The following is a 22,478-nucleotide window of genomic DNA, read 5'->3' as shown; positions in this document are numbered from 1 at the left end:
AAAAAAAAAGATAATGCTAATTAGTAACACAAAAACATATAAAAGTATAAAACTCACTGGTAAAAGTAAATATACAAATTCAGAATACTCTAATACTGTAATGATAGTGTGTAAATCAATTATATCTTTACTATGACGGTTAAAAGATAAAATAATTAAAAATGACAGGGTCGGGCGCAGTGGCTCACGCCTGTAATCCCAGCACTTTGGGAGGCCGAGGTGGGTGGATCACCTGAGGTTGGGAGTTCGAGACCAGCCTGGCCAACATGCAGAAACTCCGCCTCTACTAAAAATACAAAATTTGCTGGGCGTGGTGGCATGTGCCTGTATTCCCAGCTACTGGGGAGGCTGAGGCAGGAGAATCGCTTGAATCCGGGAGGCGGAGGTTGCAGTGCGCTGAGATGGCGCCACTGCACTCCAGCCTGGGCAACAAGAGTGAAACTCCGCCTCAAAAAAAAAAAAAAGAAAAGAAACAATAATAATAGTAACAATAGCTACAATTATTTGTTAAAGAATGTACAATATAAAAAGATATAAATTCTGCCTTCAAAAACATAAAATGGGGGGAGGAAAAGTGTAGTTTTTAATGCAAAGTTGTTATCAACTTAACATAGCCTGCTATAATTGTAAAATGTTTTATGTAAACCTCATAGTAACCACAAAGCAAAAAGCTATAGAAGATACACAAAAGATATAAAGGAATAAAAATATCACTGAAGAAAATCACCTAATGACTAAGGAAGGTAGCAAGCGAGGAAGAAAGGAACAAAGGATCTACGAAACAACCAGAAAACAATGAACAAAATAGCAGTAATAAGTCCCTACCTATCAATAATTACTATGAGTATAAATGGAATAAATTCTCCAATCAAAAAACCGGTTGAATGGATTTTTTAAAAGTAAAACCTAACTACTGCCTAAAAAAGACTCACTTCACCTTTAAGGACACACAGAGACTGATAGTGGAGGGACAGAAAAATCTATTTTATACAAGTGAAAACCTGAAGAGAGCAGGGGTAGCTATACTTTAGATAAAGTAGAATTTGAGTAAAATCTGTAAGAAGACACAAAGAAGGTCATTATATAATGATAAAGGGGACGATTCATCATGAGGATATAACAATTGTAAATATAGATGTATCCAACATTGGAACACCTAAGTATATATATGGCAAGTATTAATAAATTTGAAGGGAGAATACACAATACAGTAATAGCAAAAGACTCCTCTCCACAAAAAATGTGTGAGGTAATGCATGTTAGCTCGATTTAGTCTTTCCACAATGTATACGTATTTTAAAACATATACACATGAATAGTTCTTGTCAATATGTACACACACACACACACACACACACACATATATAGTCAATTAAAACAAGTAAAAATAAAAAATGAAAAACAAACTTATAGTAGCTGGCCTTTCATTTTCCTCAATGGTAGAATAAGGCCTGATGTGATGAAAACACTCATATTATTACACAAATCAAGTTTTCACAAGTCATTTAAAGGCACCCTGCTACCATTTTGGATCTTCGCCAATTCTGAGCACATCACACATAAAACAAAGACACTTAAGTTACCAAAGGTATCACTTGTGAATGTTTTTTTTCATTTTTAAAGCTGATGTGAGGTACTGGATAGTCAACTATCCTTTCCAGTCTTGCCCCATCCACCCTTAAGCAATTACTAAATAGTTCTCACATCTAAGATGGTCATTTATGTTGTCTCCTTTGCCTGAAATTTTCAGCCCTCGTCATGCAGTCCTCCTTTCACCTATCCCACCTCTCGGCTTTTAAAACGCAACTCAGGTAGCAGCTTTATTCATAACAGCCAAAAAAGCAGAAACAACCCATAACAAATTGTAGTATATTTTTACAATGAAACACATTTAAAAGAATGAACTGTTGATATATGAAACATGGATCTCAGAAACATGCTGAAACCTTGCACAAAAACACTGTTATGATTCCACTTACATGAACAGCCAAATTTTATCTATGATGGGAACATAATAGCTATTGTTTCTAGAGGATAGATGAACAGATTGGTTAAGGAGAAAAAAGAAACTTTCCAGGTTTATGGTAATGTTCAAATAGGGATTTGGGTTAAGCAGTCTAAGCATTTGTCAAAACAGCAAATATATATAGTTTGTGTATTTACTATATATAAATTATATACCAAAATAGAAAACAGTAAACTTTTAATGATATGCACACTGAAGTAGTTAGGAGGTAGTGTGCCGGTGTTTGCAATTTACCTTGAAATACATAAATGAGAGACAGATGGACATGTGGTAAAGGCAAGTACAACAGTGTATTCAAAGTAAAATTCTTTCAACTTTGTTGCGTGAAAATTTGCATAAAATGTTGCAGGGGAGAATTCAAGTATCAGCCTTACAGGAAGCCTCTCTGAGCACATCCACTGTTTGTGCCCCTCCTCTGTGCTCCCCTAACACCCAATACAAACAATGAACTTACTTCATTTTATTCTTTCGGCATCTGCATCCTAACCCCCAGTAGAACTGTAAGCACAAAATCTGTCTTGGTCTCTGCCTTCTCACCAGCTAGCACTAGGCCAGGCACACATCAATCACTAAGATTTGTTGACCTGAAGTGACATTTATCTAGTGGACTTCAACACCGAGTTTCCTCATAACCAAAGGCATGGTGCTTTATTGGATCATTTTCTTTTGCTGAATCATTACTGCTACCAGAGTAATATGTCTGATCTGTATTCATCCATGTGACCCCTTAAAGTTCCCTTTGTGGCAGAATATTGAAGACATCTCAGTTATCCTACTCTTCTTCCCCAGTCTCTCAGCTTTATTAACTAAACCACTGATAAGTTCAGGACTCAGATTCAGCTTACATCTTCTTTATGAAAGCCGGTTAGGTAGCATATTAAGGACAATATTTATTTACGCCTACCAAATCTACAAGCAGTTGAACTCTTAAGGAGATAGATGCACTATGACAACGAACAATGTACCATTTTATGGGTATGCAATTACGAATGTTTCCCTTATCTATCAAATAGTTTCAATGCTTTCTAGGACTTAATGCGGCCAGACTGTCTGGGCTGGAATACCAACTCCATTATTTACTAGCCATATAACCTTGTCTTAGGCAGCAGTATCCAACCTTCCTGGCACCAGCGGCCAGTTTCATGGAATGTAACTTTTTCCATAGACTGTGGGGGTGGGGTGGGAGGTGGGGTTCACGATGAAACTGTTGCACCTCAGATCATCAAGCATTCTCATAAGGAATGCTCAACCTAAATCCTTTTCATGTGCAGTTCACTTTAGGATTTGCGCTCCTTTGAGAATCTAATGCCAAGGCTTATCTGACAGTAGGCAGAGCTCAGGTGATTAATGCTTGCTCACTAGGCTACCACTCACCTCCTGCTGTGCAGCCCAGTGCCTAACAGGCCAAGTTCTGGTACCCCTGGTCTAAGGTATTTAAACTTCTTTGTACCTCATTCTCACCTCCGATTTGTTTAAAAAAAAAAAATGGTGGGGGAGTAACAGCATCATCAACTCGTCATGAAGCTTAATGAGTTATTACACATAAACTACTTAAAACAGCACCCAGCTGTTTTAGCTATCATTTTATACGTTCAGTTCTGAATCACTAATGATAGAAGACAATTCTAGTATGATATACAAACTAGCCCAAATGAACAATGTGCTAGTGTTACACTGATATGAACCTCTTAAACAGTACAATGCAAATCTTGTTAATACTTTCTTTGATGAGTTTTCAATATGAATTCAATTAGGAAATTCTTTTTCAAATGTTGGTTTTACCTCCATGCCATGAGCCCCTTATTTAAGACCGGTTTCGCTCTTTTTCTCTCTCTCATTCTCTACCTCAGCATATCCTGCCTGTTTCCTTCCTGGCATTTATTACAAGTTTATTATTTTGTTTTCCCCAATGGATCTATGAAGGAGGGATCTCTTAACACATGCCTAGCACACAGAAGGCACTCAAATGTACCCTGTATAAACAATGGAAACATTTGTAAATGTGTTTAACCTATACCAGATGAAAATTAAAGCAATAATGGTTACAGATTCCTATTTTAAAGTAATAACCCAATTAGGGATTTGGTTTCATTGTAAATACATATGATTTATTAAAAATATAAACTGATGGCATTCTCTATAAATTATTCCTCAAACACATGAAAAGATGTGATAATAGATATAATTTGCAAACCATTTATAGTCACCCTCCCCCTCTGAGTACAAGAGAAAACATACAACATACTGTAGGTTTATTTTTATTCAAAAAGTTACTGTCTCAAGACATAAATACAAATCAGAAAACAGTACAATTAGGACAATAGAATGTGGAGGACAACAGGTTAGAGTAATATATAAAACATTTTTAGCTGGTTGAAAACAAAGCTGTAAGAACTGCTTTCACAAAGAAGTACTCCTTTCAAGAGTGAGAAAAAAAATCAACTTAGGTTTAAAATCATATATACAGTCCTCTCAGCAGTTCTAGTTAATGCAGTGGTGTGTAAAACAACATAGGCAATACTTTTGCACATAACAATATTTGTTGATGGAAAATCTGTTAGACAAGTCTGGATTCATTTGTTATTAACCATGACTTAATAAAATAATTGTATCATGATCTTTTTAGCTAACCTATGGTTTTTGGCTACCACAGCCCAATGCTTGATTTCTGACTAAAAACTGAAAGCCTTTTGGTATTCATCCATCTGAAGATATTCTTGTATTGCAAGCATATTAAGGCATGGAATGATTAAAATAATATACCTCAAGAACTGAGAGACGACTGACAAAAGATAGATACACATGTAATATAAGTTAATATTTTGTTTTAAACGATGTCTAGCTGCCTAAGCCTCGCAAAATGAGTTGATGTCAAAATGGCAAGTAGCCACTTTCTGTTTTAAACTAATTTATTTGTGAAAGGACATAAAATGAAGTTTAAAGCTTAGCTTTCAAAGAATATTATGGGTTATGAATTCTATTATCCCATCTAATTTACATACAGAGGAAATGTACTGTAACCTGTTAGAAGTATCTTTAACCTGAAGACTGCTTGCAAAGACAGATAGATAAAACAATATAAAATACAAATTTAAAAATCATTTTAAAGCATGAACACTCATGCTTTTCTATTTTTAAACATTGTTAAACTTTCAATATATTTCTGAAACCTCATAATTTTAAGTTGGAATTTAAAAGTAAGAAAAAACTAAACAAACTGCGCAATTATAAAATCAGCACCAATTTATATATATATATAATTTTATTTAAAATTTAGATCCCTATTCCCACACTCTAATAAGCTGTATAATTTTTGTTTAGAATTTTTCTGCAAACATACTACAATAAGCTTCTTTTATTTGGAGACAAAATACAGTGGCACTACTGGAAGGAATATCACAACATTACATTTTTATCTTAAAGGACAAGCAAACTTTCAGGGTTGATAATGGGATAAGCATGTTTGAGACTGGTTACCTTCTGGCAGTTCACTGCATCTGGGTATTTCTGAAAAGTATAGAGAAGCTCTTGGATTTTAAAAATATCTTAAAATACTTTTAGATGAAAAAATTGTAAAAGTTCTGCTTATAAGTTTACTTTTCTCCACAATTACAATATTTAAAACAAAGTTTTGTTGATTGATGTTTTAAGCATTTAAATTTAGAATGCTAAAAACAATTCTATCCTACACTTTCTTCAGGGTAGGGGAATAAATACATCCTTAACATTGTTTTCTGGATGTAAACAGAAATCCAGCAGAGGTCATCATTATTTAGTACAACCAGTAAATAAATGTAAGAGAATTCGTATCTGTACCAAATGCCTCTTCAGATTGTTATTTTGTTTTTTTTTTTTTTAAAAAAAAGCATGAAATAATTGATTCAAAAGCCAACTAACAGCGCATAAATAAAATATTTACTTTCTAAGAAAAACTGTAGCTTATCATCAAATTGTTTACTTGTCCTTTACTTTTATTCAGGCAAACAAAACTGCCCCTCAATGCACTTGATCTTGGTAAGCATAAGCATGTCATATTCTCCTTAGAGAAAAATCTGTACAGAATTTCACTGTATCTACCACACTTTAAAATTTCCTCTTCCACTTAGAAAATGACTTCACCACAGATTTAATTGTGTACTGGTATTAAAACATTGACACTCCAAGAACCTAATGAGAGAGAGAGGGGGGAGAAAATCTCGTTAAAAGTCATTCACTTATTTAAATATATCTGTAAACCTTACATTAATGCTTTATTATGTTAAATAACATGCTAATAAAACCACTTCGAAAACTTCCCTTCTCTTCAGATGTATAATTCTAAAATTAAATCGACCATGATATATAATGAAATAACATCAGGACTAATCAAGATGCTACTTACCTCACAAATATAATTAAAGTAGGAACCTTGGATTAATTATGTTTATATATACCCCTGATGTCCAGATAATGCCCTAAACATAGGCACTCAACATAGGTATTTGTTGAATGAATAAATGAATGTGCTTCTTCGCATATATTTCTGGCACAGGTTCCTTGGAAAGAGGTTAAGAAAGTCTTGCAAACTTGGCTATTTGTGCTGGAAGTGGATACGGTTTTTCAAAAAGGCATTTGAATATGCAGACCAAAAACAATCTAAGAACAATTCAAGTATGTAGAAAGCAGGAAGCTTTCTTTAGAAAATATGGCCAAAGTGAATAGAACTACAAATTTTAAGAAATCAAAAAGGTAAGGTAAAATCAGGGCAAAATGACTTATATTGATGCTTTCTATATACTCCAGCTGAGAAAGGAATGTTAGGTAAAATCTAATAATTACTTGTCTAAAAGTAAAAGCAGATGATGAATGGAGCAACTCTCCCTTGTTCATTAAACAAGAATGGCATGTGACTGTTAGTATATATACTAAAAGTTAGGTTGCTCAATTAAAATTCTAGCACTTATGCCCATTAAGTAATATTTTAGAATACTATAATGAGCTAGTAAGAACTGATATCAAAGCCAGATGTAATGAGCTGAAATATTACAAAGAGCTCTTACTTACAAGTTAAATCTCTCATAAGTTCTATGAACAAAAGTCCCAGAACTCATGTATAAACATAAGCTGAAGAAACTGTGTATTTTCAGACCCAGAAACAAGTATCTGATTGCAGCCTCTTTATAATGAATTATCAAGTAGTGTTTGGAATCCCAAGTAATGAAAACAAAGAGGACTCGTGCACCCACTTTCTTACCTGTCCATTCACAATAACTACCACACTACTAATCCCTTGTCCTCTCCCCTTCCCGCATGCTTCAGGGTTCTCCTTTTTTGGTTAAAGACAAGAGTTTGGGTGGTTAGAACGTTTCCACCAAAGAGACCTAGATAATGTTTAAAGGCCATTTCTTGCCATAACAGTCTACGAATCTCGGTAGGGAAAGGTTTGATGATGAATGAAAGTATAAAATCTTAATCAGCAATTTAGTATAGAGTATGGGACAAAGATGAACTCAAGCTCTTTACAAACAGAGTGCCTGACTAGAAAGCACCCGAACACCTGAAATTCTTTTTGTTTCGTACAGACTAGGTTATAACTAGATTCTCTTACTAGAACATTAAATTAGTTCCATTACATGGAGCCCTTCTTTACCAATTTTATACTATAAATAATTATAATAAGAGAATCTCAACACAGGGGAATGAGAGTAGTGACACTCTTTTCTGTGCCAACACAAACTCTGCCTGTTTCTGATGTTAACATTAATAAATACTTTAACATATTTTTAGAAGTACAAATATCAAACTTCAGTATGTTTTGGCAATTCTGGCAGAAAACGACTGTTATCAAAATGTTATAAACCAATTTTGTGTCCAAATATAAAACCAGCTACACCATAAATCTAGAATTTTATGTATATGCAACACAGAATGATAGGTTCAGAGTTTTTATATTACCACTTCTTAGAACTGGACATTAAAGAATTTAAATCCCAATTTTGCTACTGTTTTGATGACTCCGTTATTACGGGCTTCAGTAAGAACAGATGTGGGGTATTGTATAAAGGCAAACAGAATTTTACATTTAAAATTTTCCATTATTCCATTTCTTAAGTTATGGTTGAGACAGTATGGAGTATAGTGCAGTGTACATTTTTAAAATAAACTATTAACTTTAAAAAAAAATTACATTGTCAAAGACTTCTAAAGAAACCTAAGCCTTTAAAGATTATTGAGCATTCAGTTATGTGACTGCTGCCATCATGTGGTAATGCTATAAAACTACAGTTATAAGTACAAGTGCTCATTTTCCTAATTTTAGTAGCAGAAGCAGCTAAACTATTATCAAATTAAGAATAAATAAAAGCCTCTCAGCTGTAACATTCAATGTACATGAGAATGCTATAAAATCACTATAAATAAAAAATGACTATTAGGACCCTACTTTTCTCTAAATGTTAAATGTCAAAAATAGATACACATAGTTAATATTGTTGTTTCGGCCGGGCGCGGTGGCTCAAGCCTGTAATCCCAGCACTTTGGGAGGCCCAGACGGGCGGATCACAAGGTCAGGAGATAGAGACCATCCTGGCTAACACGGTGAAACCCCGTCTCTACTAAAAAAAATACAAAAAACTAGCCGGGCGAGGTGGCGGGCGGGAGGCTGAGGCAGGAGAACAGCATGAACCCAGGAGGTGGAGCTTGCAGTGAGCTGAGATCTGGTCACTGCACTCCAGCCTGGGCGACAGAGCGAGACTCCGTCTCAAAAAAAAAAAAAAATTGTTGTTTCATTATTTTAGTAATCTGAAGAACACCTGTTTGCAAATCTAGTCTGTAACTAAGAAAACAAATGTTAAAAGTTCTCCTGACATTAGACAAATACATTAAAAAATGGTGATCCTAACTGCCCATATTAATTTTGATCATAGTTAACCATTTCAATTTCTTAATTACTTCTATTGGTGTTTCATCCAAATGGGGATTTTAGTTTTGGGAAGCACAACAGTAGAGACAGCAGGAGATTATTAAATCAAAAGGAACTGGCATCAAATTACTACTTGGACACTTGCTAACTGCATAACTGAGCAAAGTCACTAAACCAGTTCTTCAGTCTCAGCTTACTACGGCATGAAAGTGGAAATTCCCATTACCTTTCTCACAAGGTTGCTGAGAGGATCAAAATAAATCATACCTAGCATAGTGTCTGTCACCCAAGCTCTCAGCTACTACCTTCCATGCTTTTCATTTCAAAGTGATAGTCAGGGTGCACTAGAATATGAATTCCTTAAGGACAGGGAGAGTGTCTTATTCACTTCAGCACCAACTTCTGATGTAATAAATTGTTGAATAAATGCATTTCATCACACCTGCTTGAAAATATTCCTTTACCCCTCACCACAATCACTACTTCCATGTTTAACAAACTAAGATGATACATACTGTTAGATTAATCATCAAGAAAACCATAACTGATACATACTGTTAGATTAATCATCAAGAAAACCATAGACTTATGAGTGGGATAGGTCACTTAGGTACTATAAAGTCTTGCTACTCAAAGTATGGTTTGCAGACCTGAAGCACCGACAGCATGTTAGCAATGCAGAATCTTAAGGCCACACATAAGACCAATCGAAGCAGATTCTACTTTTTTTTTTTTTTTTTTGAGACAGGGTCTCGGCTCTGTCACCCAGGCTGGAGTGCAGTATTGTGAACACAACTCACTGCAGCCTCAACATCCTGGGCTCAAGCGATCCTCCCACCTCGCGCTCCTGGGTAGCTGGGACCGCAGGTACGCATCACCATGCCCAGCTGATTTTTTTTAGTTTTTGTAAAGATGGGGTCTCACTGTGTTGCCCAAGCTGGTCTCAAGCTCTTGGGCTCAAACAATCCTCCTACCTTGTCCTCCCAAAGTGTTGGGATTATAGGCATGAGCCACTGAGCCCGGCCCCGTGGCCTTATTAATAAACATGTTAGTGTGAATTAGTTTGTCAAAATAGTTCTAAAAGCTATGTGAAAGCAGATTATGAGGTAGGAGAGGGCAAGGAGGGAATGGTAGAAATTGGACATAGAAGGGAGGCCTTAGAGGATGGTATAACCACTTGAGGCAGTAGGTGTGAGGAACGAGGAACATAAAATGGGTAGATACTAAAAAGGGAGATGACAGGGCACTTAAATGATTTATTCATTTGACAAAATAAATATCTACTATGCTGGGCAGAACTAAAAATGAATAACATCATCACTGCCTCAGGGAGTTCAATCTAGTGAAGGACCAGGGCATGTAATATCCTATGTCACTATGCAAGTCTGGTAATTATTACAATAAAGTGTGTACAAGGAGTTAAGGAAGAAGAGAAAAAAAAATCTGGAAGTCAGCAAAAATTCCACAGGTAATGTCAGAATTAGTATCAAATAAAGACTTTACTAGGAGGAAAAATAAACGGGAATTTCTGGTAGAAAAAAAGCTTATACAAAGTTATGGAGTCAGGAAAGAGCATAGTGTATCTGAGAGGAACTACAAGATTTGATATGGCTAGAGCATAGAATACATGTAAGGAAAAGGCCAAGGTTAAGGTGGCAAGGGAACCAGACCATAAAAGGCTTTGTTTGCTAGGCTGAGGAGCTAGAATTTTCTTCCTAATGGCAATGGGGGAAAAAAAATCAATAAAAGAATGGTAAGTGATCCTGGCTAACATGGTGAAACCCCGTCTCTACTAAAAAAATACAAAAAACTAGCTGGGCGAGGTGGCAGTCACCTGTAGTCCCAGCTACTCCGGAGGCTGAGGCAGGAGAATGACGTAAACCCGGGAGGCGGAGCTTGCAGTGAGCTGAGATCTGGCCACTGCACTCCAGCCTGGGCGGCAGAGAGCGAGACTCCGTCTCAAAAAAAAAAAAAGAATGGTAAGTGAGAATATCACATCTGCATTTTTAGAAAGATGACCCCCACAAGAGGTATAAAGGAGCAGGGGGACTACAATATCAGCTTAAAGGCTTTGCAACAGCCCATGTGAAAACTGAGGAGGACCTGAATCAAGGCACTGTCAAGAAGAATATGGCACAGGGGACTGATATAAGAGGCACTTAAGAAAAAGAACTGACAAAGCCCAATAATAACCAATTAAGGATGGTGGGAGTGGTAACTGACTCTCATCCTAGACAGCTCAATAACCTTCTCTTCATTATCAAAGCCTTTGTTCAAGTTCTCATTATTTTTCACCATGCCTTTATATTACGCCCCTCATTCATCCTGTCCCATCCATAAATGTCAAGGAAATCTTTCTGAAACACAATTCTCATCATGACATTATCTTATTTAAAATCCTTCAATGGGCAACCCATTGAAGAACAGTACAAACCTGGAAGAACAGTCCAAATTCCTTAATATTCAAGTCCCAGTCAGCCAGGATTCAAAAGTACTTTTCTAATCTGTCACCACTATTGCATCACTCTCTTCCCCTCCCACTGAAATCCTGCCTGCCTGCCTCTTTTTCTCACGTCCAACTGTTTTCATCTATTCTCAGTATGCTACCCCAGGTTTTCAACCTCAAACTGAGAGACTGCCTATACTTTTGATTTTGCAATCCTGGGGTACATTTAAATTAAACCTACTGATTCATCCATAATTGAAGCTGGATCAAAGAAATCAGGCTTCAGTTCTGTTCTCTCTCGTCTGTTCTTTGATGGTGGCTAAAGGAAAAAAGGAAATAAGTTGATATTAGCTATATCTACAAACCAGATAGTAACTGAAAATATCCAAGTTAAGTGTTCACATGGCCTATGTGATTCCAAGTGTACCTGACACAATATTTTAAAAACTCATGGAAAATGATTGGCCGGGCCTGGTGGCTCATGCCTGTAATCCCAGCACTTTGGGAGGCCAAGGCAGGTGGATCACAACGTCAGGAGATCGAGACCATCCTGGCTAACACGGTGAAACCCCGTCTCTACTAAAAATACAAAAAATTGGGCGCCTGTAGTCCCAGCTACTCAGGAGGCTGAGGCAGGAGAACAGCATGAACCCAGGAGGTGGAGCTTGCAGTGAGCCGAGATCACGCCACTGCACTCCAGTCTGGGTGACAGAGCGAGACTCCGTCTCAAAATAAAAAAATAAAATAAAAAATAAAATAAAAAATAAAAAACTCATGGAAAATTATCCTGAGAGACAAAAACCGGAAAACTCATTTTTCATTTTACTTTAAAAATCATTCTCTCAAATCCATTTTCCTTTTGAGGCACCTTTATACCATTCTAAAAATTTAATTATTTCTTTAAGAATACACAATATACAGCCAGGCGCGGTGGCTCAAGCCTGTAATCCCAGCACTTTGGGAGGTCGAGACAGGCGGATCACGAGGTCAGGAGATCCAGACCATCCTGGCTAACACGGTGAAACCCCGTCTCTACTAAAAATACAAAAAACTAGCCGGGCGAGGTGGTGGGCGCCTGTAGTCCCAGCTACTCCGGAGGCTGAGGCAGGAGAATGGAGTAAACCCGGGAGGCGGAGCTTTCAGTGAGCTGAGATCCGGCCACTGCACTCCAGCCTGGGAGACAGAGCCAGACTCCGTCTCAAAAAAAAAAAAAAAAGAATACACAACATACTAAAAAGAATCATAAGACTTGACTTACAAGTATCAACTTTACTATTTGCTAGTTTTGCCTCTTTGGAGAGAGTTAGTTTCAATATTCTCAATCCTCTCAACTTACTTCACAAAGTTGAATGAGATATGTAGCAAAATGAAATATGTAAAACCATTTTGTATATGATCAACCCTAATCACATATTTAATTATTAATAAAGAATACACTCCCCTTCCTGTATTTAACTTCCTTCAAGTTTAAGTAATTTTACTTCATTATCTGATACGGAATTTGTCTCAACAAGTAGTATTAATATATTGTTTTGATAATGGTATACTTTTATACTCATGTTTAATGCATAATTAAATAACAATTGATTTTCATAGTCAAATTAGTATTAATCAAAATATACCCTTTAAACCTATATATTCCTAAATTAATCTCAGAAGCAAACAGACAATTTTTATCATCTTAATCTAGGATCTACCACCTTCACCAACCTTACTCTCTTCTAAATCCCTTCCCATATATCTAAACCCCTGGCAACTATTTTATTTAATATTTTTGCAAAAAACTTATTTCTCTTGGTAAGTATTTCTCTACTCTAATAAATATCCAACATAATTTTCAAAAGATCTAAATTGAAAATCTTACAGAAATCATGAAGTTTCTTACCAAATCTATATCCATGGTGTCAAAATCCATTCCCTCATTAAGATCCTCAATCCTCCCTTCTGAGGACATCATAACATCTTCAACAATTGGCTCTTCATCATCTTCCATTAGGCTTGTGCCACGCCGACTAGAGAAATATAAAACAAAGTCAAGATCTGAACTCATGTCATGACTATTAATATATAGGCAGCAGTATGTGGCTCTCTATATTCAAGTATAATGGAAAATGATGGAATTAAAGGTCAGGGAGAATGATTAGGCATTATGTCATCAATGATGTCAAAACCCAATGTTCACTTGTCTAAAAATGCTAAGGAGTTATGTTTATTCTACATTACTTCAGTACATTTAGCTTTATAGTTCTGATATGCCATATACAAGATTCAATGAGAATTTCCCACATGGGAACATACAAGATACCTCAAATCCTTTTTGAAAGTAGGCAGGGTACAAATTAATAAACAAACATAAAACAGAGACCAAAGAAATGACATTTTCAGAATACACATATTTTCATCAATATACAATGCTACTTTTACTCATCACTCCCTCATTCATTCAGTACCTAATGTGTACCAGGCAGGTGCACACTCACTCACACAATGCCTACTATGTGACAGGCTTCTACTGTGTCCTATGGATGTTTAAAAAAAAAAAAAAAAGATGAATAAGACTAAGACATGATTCCTGCCCTCAAGGAGCTTACAGTCTACTATGGCAAACAGAGATAAACAATTAATTATGACAAAATGTGATAAAAATTACAAGAAAACTATGCATCAAATGTTATAAGGACATACTAAAATAAGGGATTAATTCTGCCTCAGGAAGAAATGAGGAACACTCATGCTGAAACTTAGATTTGTGTGCCCTATGAAACTCAAAACTAAGACATATATAGAAATTTAAAATGAAAAACTAAGACCAAGAGTTATATATGTTATTACATAATTATGGAGAATAAATTAAGTTTACAAATTAGCCCAGATCAGCATAAAGTAGCCAACATAATTGTGAAACTGAGTAGGACTTGTTGTTTTTCCGCAGTTTGGCCAACATTACCTTCTTTTCTCATCCAAAGACACCCCCATAGTTAAGAAAGTTGCCAAAACCCCAGCAATTATTTACCGAATGCTTACAATTTACACAATACTATGCTGGTTCTTAAAAGATATAAAGATAACAAGATATGATGTCTGATCCATGTTACCTGGACAAATATGTTTATAATGGTCCTTACTTCCTAACAATTCTAGGTAGAAAGACAATTTTACTGTATTTTGTGGAGGCAACCGTGAAGGGAATATATGTGCTGTATGAACCATGTGACAGAAAATCAGAAAGCTGTTCTGCATTTTGTTTGAAATACAAGGAAGATATATGTGATACAAGCTACGAAAAATAAGATAATTTGGAAGTATTTTTATTTATAGGGCAGATACCATTATAGAAAAATCATTGTAAGATGAAAATGCTTTAGAGTCCCACGCAATAGATGACTTATGGTACAATCACCAAAGCATCCTCTGGTAATAGTTATTTAACTGAGATAATTTCTTGTAGTTGCCAGTGGGGAGGGAGGGGGAGGCAGGGGGCGGTTAACTATAATTGGGAATTAAAATGGTACTCAGTAGTGACATGCTATATAGGATCTTAGGAACCGGTGTAATGTTTTATGGGGAGAGATACAGACCAAATGACTGCATGGCAGAATTCTGGAATATATCGACCAGTGACAAGTTGGAAGCCAAGAAATTAGTTGTAGGATCCAGCATAAAATAAGAACTTATATTAAAAGGAATGTGGTCACAGAAACAGAGAAAAGGGGATAGAATCATGTGATAATATAGATGATGACCATATTAACCAGGATCAGAATCTATACATGTAATAGAGTATACCTTGTGTCTCTAGAGGTTAAGACCACTATGGAGATAACTAAAGTGAATTTATACAGGCCACCACTCATAGTAAATGATCATTTTGTAAGAAAAACAGGTAAAATTCTTAACATCTAAAAACCAACAAAACAGAACAAAATATAAATTAAAAAAAGAAGAGGGTAACAACTACTATCTCCTAATAGTAAAACATACAGCACATTATAAATACAATGCTTTCAAACTCAAAAACTTAATCATAATCATCACACTTTTCCCTGTATACTAATCAAGACATTTAAAAAAATTATCTAAAGACTGCTTGTCTGCCATTTATTTTAGAGCCAAAGCTAATGAAGATTTTATAAAGATTTATAAAGTTATCATACATAATCCAGTAAAAGCAAAGTATTTAAAAGATAAACTTCAATTTTTTTTTAGCATTGAACATTTATTCATTCAATGAACATTTACTTAGCATCTTTTATGTGTCAAGCACTGACAGGCAATGAATGTAGTCCCTGCCCTTGAGGAGCTCACAGTCTAGACAAACGGGACAAACTCATAAACAAATATTTACAGTACAACGTGGCAAGTGCTATAAGAAATATGGATATACATAGTGTTATGGGAGCATAGATGACCAAAGCTTCAGTTAAAGTGACACCTGAGCTTGTTCTTTTATGATGACTTTACCAGCTGCCAGGGAATAGGAAATCATACTAAAATGTGGCAGGGGCCATATTTTGAAACATCTTGCATGCCATGAGCTAAGGAAGTTTGGAGTTTATCCAGCAGGCAATGGGGAGTCACAGAAAGGTTTTAAGTAAGAGTTACATGGTAAGATTTTTATTCTAGAATAGTAATTCTTGATGGCAGTGTGAATGATGGAGTAGGGGGTGAAGGGAGAGGTTTGGTGAGAAGATAAATGGGAGATTTGAGGGAAGAAATCCAGTTAGAAAGCTAATATAATAGTTCAGGTGAGAGATGAGGGCCTGAACTAAGTTGGGAAAATCAATTAGGATGTAACAGAACTGTATTTTTAATGCTGTGTACCAAAATAAACAAGGATTGATATTTAAACTTTTCCAACAGATAACCTAAGATTGGTCCTTTGGCTAACTGGGTAGTATTTTAATTAAAATATTTTGTTTTTCTGTTGGAAAGACCAATTTTTAGTTCCTTGATTATTTCAGCTCAAGTTACTCTAGAGAGTTTGCTGAAATTTTTAGGTAAGGCACACATTAAAATGTTAAAATGAATTAGTGAACTTCCTAGACTCAGACAATAAGGCACTCTCACTTACATGGCATGCTGAAGATTAGTTCGCAGTTTAACATAGCTCATTGCTGCTCTCTCCTGCTGTTGCCTTGCTTCCTCTTGTTGTCTTTGAGCTAACATCCATGTTACCTGCGTGCTTCAAGGAGAATTTTATTCTTCTTTTAACTTAACTTTTTCTATGTAATTAATAAAGTTATAGCACAGAAAATGATCAAATGTACTTACTTATAATCAAGAGGTGTTTGATGATGTTCAGTCTGCATTGGATAAACACTCATGAAGCTATCCTCAGGCCGTAATCTTTTCGGCTCTCTCATAATAGTGGAGGTGAGTTGTGGTGTCTGCATCATAACAGGGGTGTGCAGTGTTTGTTCTCTGCTTAACCACATACTATCACTACTACTACTTTCTTCAGCTGAAAAAGAAAATTAACGACGAGGTTTAGTCACTAATTTTGACTATTCAGGTGTCTAATACAACCTGTTCAGGTCAATAAACATCTGTTGCTTTCCACATGCAAGTCATAGGAACAGGGGGACACAAACCTATGTAAGGGGCAGTCCCTGACCTGGCCTTAGAGTCTAGTTGTAGACACAGGAAAACTAGGCAATTAAAACACAATGTGGCAAATGCAAGCAGAGAGGGAAGCATAAGGGGAGTGGAGGCAGTGAAAGGGGTCAGAGCCAGCTATCCAGAAGCAACTTCCAACTAGAGTAGGTATCAGCTGGGCTAGGAAGGCTTTTTATTCTAGGCAGGGAGAAGAACATAAAGCAAGAATTAAGGCAATTCTCGGCTCACTGCAACCTCCACCTCTTGGGTTCAAGCAATTCTCCTGCCTCAGCGGGGACTACAAGTGTGAGACACTGCACCCAGTCGACTGAACCCTATTAATCTGCTGATATTTGACCTACAAAAAGGGCAATTTTGTATGGTTCAAAACTAACAGTTTGCTACTCCTGGGGCATAAAGATTGAAAGAGTAGTAAAAGACAAGGCTAGACAAAGAAGCAGGAATCAAATTGTGGAAAATCTTGTGAGCTCTGCTAATATAACAAGGAACTGCTGCTGAAGGTTTTAAGGTAGGGAAGTAATTTGGTGAGTTACATGTTTTAGTCAATGTAGTGGCAGTGTGGGGAGTAAACTTAAAAACAGAATACTGGTGAACAAACAGACCAGTTAGGAGGCTAATTGTGTGGCCTAGGTGAGTGAGACATGGTAACAGGGATGGAAGTAATAGGAGACTGGTTCCCAATCTATTGGATGCAGACTGCTGAGCAGGTAGTAAGAGCAACTGCAAGGGGGCCACAAATCTACACGAATATTAAGCACTGGACTAAAAAGAAAAAAGGTTTCACACCTGCAAAAGCTACTTTTTTCAAATGTCTGTAAATGTTGCCATAATTATTAAGTCAAATTTGTGTACATTTGTTACTGAATTAATAGTAATTTTTAAAATCACTGACTTGGAAGAAAAAAATTAATAGCACTTTGTGGTTGTGAATTTAGAAGAAAACTATTTCATTAGAAGATTATACATATGAGGCCAGGTGTAGTGGCTCACGCCTGTAATCCCAGCACTTTGGGAGGCTGAGACAGGTGGATCACAAGGTCAGGAGTTTGAGCCTGGCAAAGATGGTGAAATCCCATCTCTACTAAAAATACAAAAATTAGGCGCAGTGGCAGACGCCAGTAATCCCAGCTACTCGGGAGGCTAAGGCAGGAGAATCACTTGAACAAGCGAGGGGGAGGTTGCGGTGAGCCAACATCACACCATTGCACTCCAGCCTGGGCAACAAGAGTAAAACTCCATCAAAAACATAAAAAAGATTATGCATATTTGCAAATGTGTGTAAGGTTTTAAGGGATAAGAGTGGAAAGAAAATGCATGAATAGCTAATACTCTAATAATAGATTAAACATAAACTCCACATTTTGCAATATAATTACATCAGCCTTTAAGTTCTACTGCATTCAGGCTCCAATACTGTCTTCAAAATTGCATTGACTTGGCAAACGTATCAGTATTCAAACTTCCTTAACTTATTAATATCTCAATTTCTATGGTTCTCCCCAAAAACCTGAATGAGAGCACTGACTCTTCCTGTAAAAATTGAAGTATCTGGTTTAATAATCTATTTGTAAAATGTAATATAAATACCAATTCATATGCGTTTCCATGAGGTCTTAAAAAAAAAAAAAGAGAGAGAGAGATTTCTGTAATATGAATACCCATTCATGTGTTTCCATGAGGTCTAAAAAAAGAGAGAGAGATTTGATGGCCCAGCACACATCTATTAACTATTAACGACTAGCTCAAATGATAAAAACTTTCAAAAATTTAGTGATATGAGAAAACATCATCTTTTAATTTGATAACATTGTTTTTAAAAAACAGAAAAGTTTCTTTTAACTTATAAACCATGGGCCCTAACTACTTTAACTGGTCCAGGTTAATAAAAGAGATTTCCCCATCAACTGTGATGTTGGGACTATATAACTAACCAGTGTAAAATTGTACAAGTTAGAAATATAAGGTTACGCCTTTATACTACTGGACAAAAGATACTAAAATTCACAGGACAATCAAGTTTTAAACACTAAGCACTTGATGATAAATGAAAGCTGATGAGATAAGTGGCAATTTTAAAATATGGCCCCAAAATTCTTTGACATTTCTCACATTAAGAGGTGGAGAATTATGTCCTCTCCCCTAGAATCTGTGATTGCTTGGCCAATAGAATATGGCAGAAATTACACTATGCCAGTTTTTGGGCCCAGGCCTTAAGAAATTGGCAGCTTCCACTTCTGGTCTTTTGGGACACTTGCTCTTGGAGCCTAGTGATACGCTGACATGGAGAAGTCACAGGTAGGTGTCCTGGCAGATAGTACAGCTGAGGTCCCAAGTGACAGCCAGCATCAGATATGTAAGTGAAGATGCCTCCGTATGATTTCAGCCACCAGCCTTTGAGCCTTCCTAGCTGAGGTACTGGCTATGTCTTAAGTTTTGAGGTAGTTTGCTATTCAACAATAATAACTGGGACAAATGTTGACAACTATGCTAATTTGTTTAATAATTCCTAAGAAAAAAGTCCCCAGGCCCATTTTGAACCAACTCTGGAGTGCTAGGAGTATAAGAGTTTCAAGCACCATAATGCATTCCTACCTCTAATATGATTGCACTCTATTTCTATGAAGTTCTTCATGATTAATGGCCTCTTCATAGAAATTCAGAAGTTGCAACCTCTCTAAATCTGTTGTTCCACTTTAACTAGATGATCTGATCTCTTGGGTATTAACTAGCTCCATAATACTGAGTCCATTTCCCTATGCATACAGTGTAGCACAGATTTTAAAAAGCAGGCACTCTAAAGTGAAACCACATGGCTCTCCTACTTAATAACTGTGTGACATGAGTATGTTACTTAACCTTTCTGTGCCAAGTGCTGTCATCTGAAAAATGAAGATGTACCCAAAACGTTGTGAGAACTGAGTTTATTTATCTAAAATGCTTACAACAGCACATTTACACATAATGAACACATTTTGAAAGCTATTACTGAAAACATCTCAAATAAAAAATAAGGTGAACCTTAATGACAATTCAGTTGGTAAATATTAGGGATAAATATAAAGAAAATAAATCATATCCTTACTGAGTGAAAGCTGCATGCCTTCAACCACTTTCCGTTTTCCTGTAGATGGTTTTGATTTTTTACTCCGCACAGTTGACCCCCGGCTGCTGATTCCACTAATGACTGACATGGTGTCATCATCACCACCAGCTAGCAAAGAATTTCGGTAAGACATCAGTGGAAGCCACACATCCTCTCTTCGGAGTGACATCTGAAACGTCATGAACTTTTCCAAGTAAACATACCTTGAAAAGAAATCAAAACTGTTAGCTTTGATACAGAAATCTGCAGGTTACATTAACTCCTAGTTGTGTGAGCATGGGCATATTACTTCACTACTCAAACTCAGCCTAATGAACAATGTTGTCTCTGCCAAGATTTTCACATCAAATGAAATAATTCAGAGCATTCAGTTTAACATTTGCTGAGTACCTATTACATACCAGGCACTATGAATAGATACAAAGATGGATATGATATGATTCCTACCTGCAAAAAAGTTTCAGCCTGGTGGAAATCATAAATCTACCCCTGGATCCAAGTATCTCAAGGCTTATAAGTAATTTTGCAATCAAAATTCAACTAACGTTCATGTGACGACTATGCGCTAGGTATTTTTTTTCCTCAGGTTCCTTAACTATTCTTACAATTCTTTGAGCGAAATGTTTTCCCAATTTTACAGGTGATGAAAGAAAGGATAATAAAAATTAAGAAGTAATCCCACAGTAATAAAAATGAGTAGAGGCAGCATAACCATGATTCAAGTCCAAGGCTCTGACACCAAGAGTTCAATAAGGCTAAATTATGCTTCAAATAAAGACAATTATTTGTCAATTAACTGTAAAGTGCAACTAAAATATTTGCTGTCATTGTAATGACTGATTTCTATCAATTCAGATTTACTAGTGTGAACAGCATTAAAGAGAATAGGAGACATCAGTTATGAAGCATACTGCTTTGTTAGCTGTTCAGTATGCATTTTTCTTTTTTCTTTTTTTTTTTGAGACACAGTCTCACTCTGTTATCGAGGCTGGAGTGCAGTGGTGCCGTTTCGGCTCACTGCAACTCCACCTCCCAGGTTCAAACGATTCTCCTGCCTCAGCCTCCTGAGTAGCTTGGATTACAGGTGCACACCACCACGCCTAATGTTTGCATTTTTTTTAGAGACAGGGTTTCACCATGTTGGCCAGATTGCTCTCAAACTCTCTGCCCGCCATGACCTCCCAAAATGCTGGGATGACAGGTGTGAGCCACCGCACCCAACTCCCAGTATGTCTTTCTGTATTACAATACACTTCAGTCATATATAGTAGTACAGTACATCTCCAAGTGTGGCCTGTGAACTGACTACCACTCCAAAAACTGTTAAGTCTGCAACAAGATGCAAAGCTTGAGCCAAAATATACTCACTGGCAGAGAGATTTACAATTATGTACCCACCACATACCTAAATAGGACATTACAGATAAGTAGCCTGCACTAAAGCTATCCCCATTTTGCTTCCTCCTCGTGCCCAGAGGTTACCACTATTTATCACCTCTATGCACATTTTGTATGTTCAATACATAGTTGTCTGTAAACATCATAGTACAGTTTTGTATTTTGCTCTTTGTACTCAATGAAATCTAGCCATTTTTACTATTGTATGGTATTCCATTATATATAAATCTATTGATCCATTTTCAGTTGATGGATGTTTAGGTTGTTTTGAGTTTTCCACTATTTCAAACAATCCAACAGCCATCATTCTTTTATCAGTCTCATTGTGCATGTATTCAGGAGTCTCTGTGGGGTATCTACTTATGAATGAAATTACTCGATCACGAGGTAGAGAGAATCTTAAACTTTACTAGGCATTGCCAAAAAGCTCCACAAAATGGTCTTGTACTGCCATCAACAATGTGTAAACGGCTCTGCTGCCTCACATCCTTGGCAATATTTATTTGACACTATCAGACTTCTTAATTTTTCCTAATGTGCTAGGTGAGAAATGGTATTTCATTGTTTTAATTTTTATTTCTCTGATTAATACTGCTTATGCAATTTTAACTGAGATAAATTTATATATAATAGAACACATAAAACTAAGACCACTGTTGTATCAGTTTTACAACTGAATATAGACCTGTGTGACCCACATGCCTAACAAGATACAGAACTTGGCAGGGCACGGTGGTTCACGACTGTAATCCCAGCACTTTGCGAGGTCAAGGCAGGCAGATCACCTGAGGTCAGGAGTTTGAGACTAGCCTGGCCAACATGGTGAAACCCTGTCTCTACTAAAAATACAAAATTAGCCGGGCATGGTGGTGCATGCCTATAATCCCAGTTACACAGGTGGCTGAGGCAGGAGAATCTCTTGAACCCGGGAGGCAGAGTTTGCAGTGGGCCAAGATGGTGCCTGAGGGACAGAGCTAAACTTCTTAAA

The 22,478-nt window shown here is 36.6% G+C and overlaps 1 protein-coding gene across 6 annotated transcripts in view; it reads right to left on the bottom strand.

Annotated features, from left to right (window-relative positions):
- Nucleotides 1-4,268: 4,268 nt before the first annotated feature.
- STAG2 (stromal antigen 2) overlaps nucleotides 4,269-22,478 on the bottom strand; it is a 155,983-nt gene continuing 137,773 nt past the window's right edge. For 3 of the 6 annotated variants that reach the window (XM_011936949.1, XM_011936951.1, XM_011936950.1), the window contains 6 exons: nucleotides 20,072-20,295; nucleotides 16,645-16,834; nucleotides 16,445-16,555; nucleotides 13,259-13,385; nucleotides 11,615-11,692; nucleotides 4,269-6,193 (listed from right to left, as the gene is read on the bottom strand). In XM_011936949.1, coding sequence (XP_011792339.1) covers nucleotides 6,170-6,193; nucleotides 11,615-11,692; nucleotides 13,259-13,385; nucleotides 16,445-16,555; nucleotides 16,645-16,834; nucleotides 20,072-20,295 — 754 coding nt within the window. In that variant the 3' untranslated portion in view covers nucleotides 4,269-6,169. The remainder of the gene's footprint in view (nucleotides 6,194-11,614; nucleotides 11,693-13,258; nucleotides 13,386-16,444; nucleotides 16,556-16,644; nucleotides 16,835-20,071; nucleotides 20,296-22,478) is intronic. The other 3 variants (XM_011936953.1, XM_011936954.1, XM_011936952.1) reach the window with 1 other exon arrangement.

Source organism: Colobus angolensis, unplaced genomic scaffold (assembly GCF_000951035.1).
Source record: "Colobus angolensis palliatus isolate OR3802 unplaced genomic scaffold, Cang.pa_1.0 Scaffold159, whole genome shotgun sequence".
Lineage (NCBI taxonomy): Eukaryota > Metazoa > Chordata > Mammalia > Primates > Cercopithecidae > Colobus > Colobus angolensis.
The sequence above is the reverse complement of the archived record's forward strand: the minus strand, read 5'-3'. Positions and strand labels throughout refer to the sequence as shown.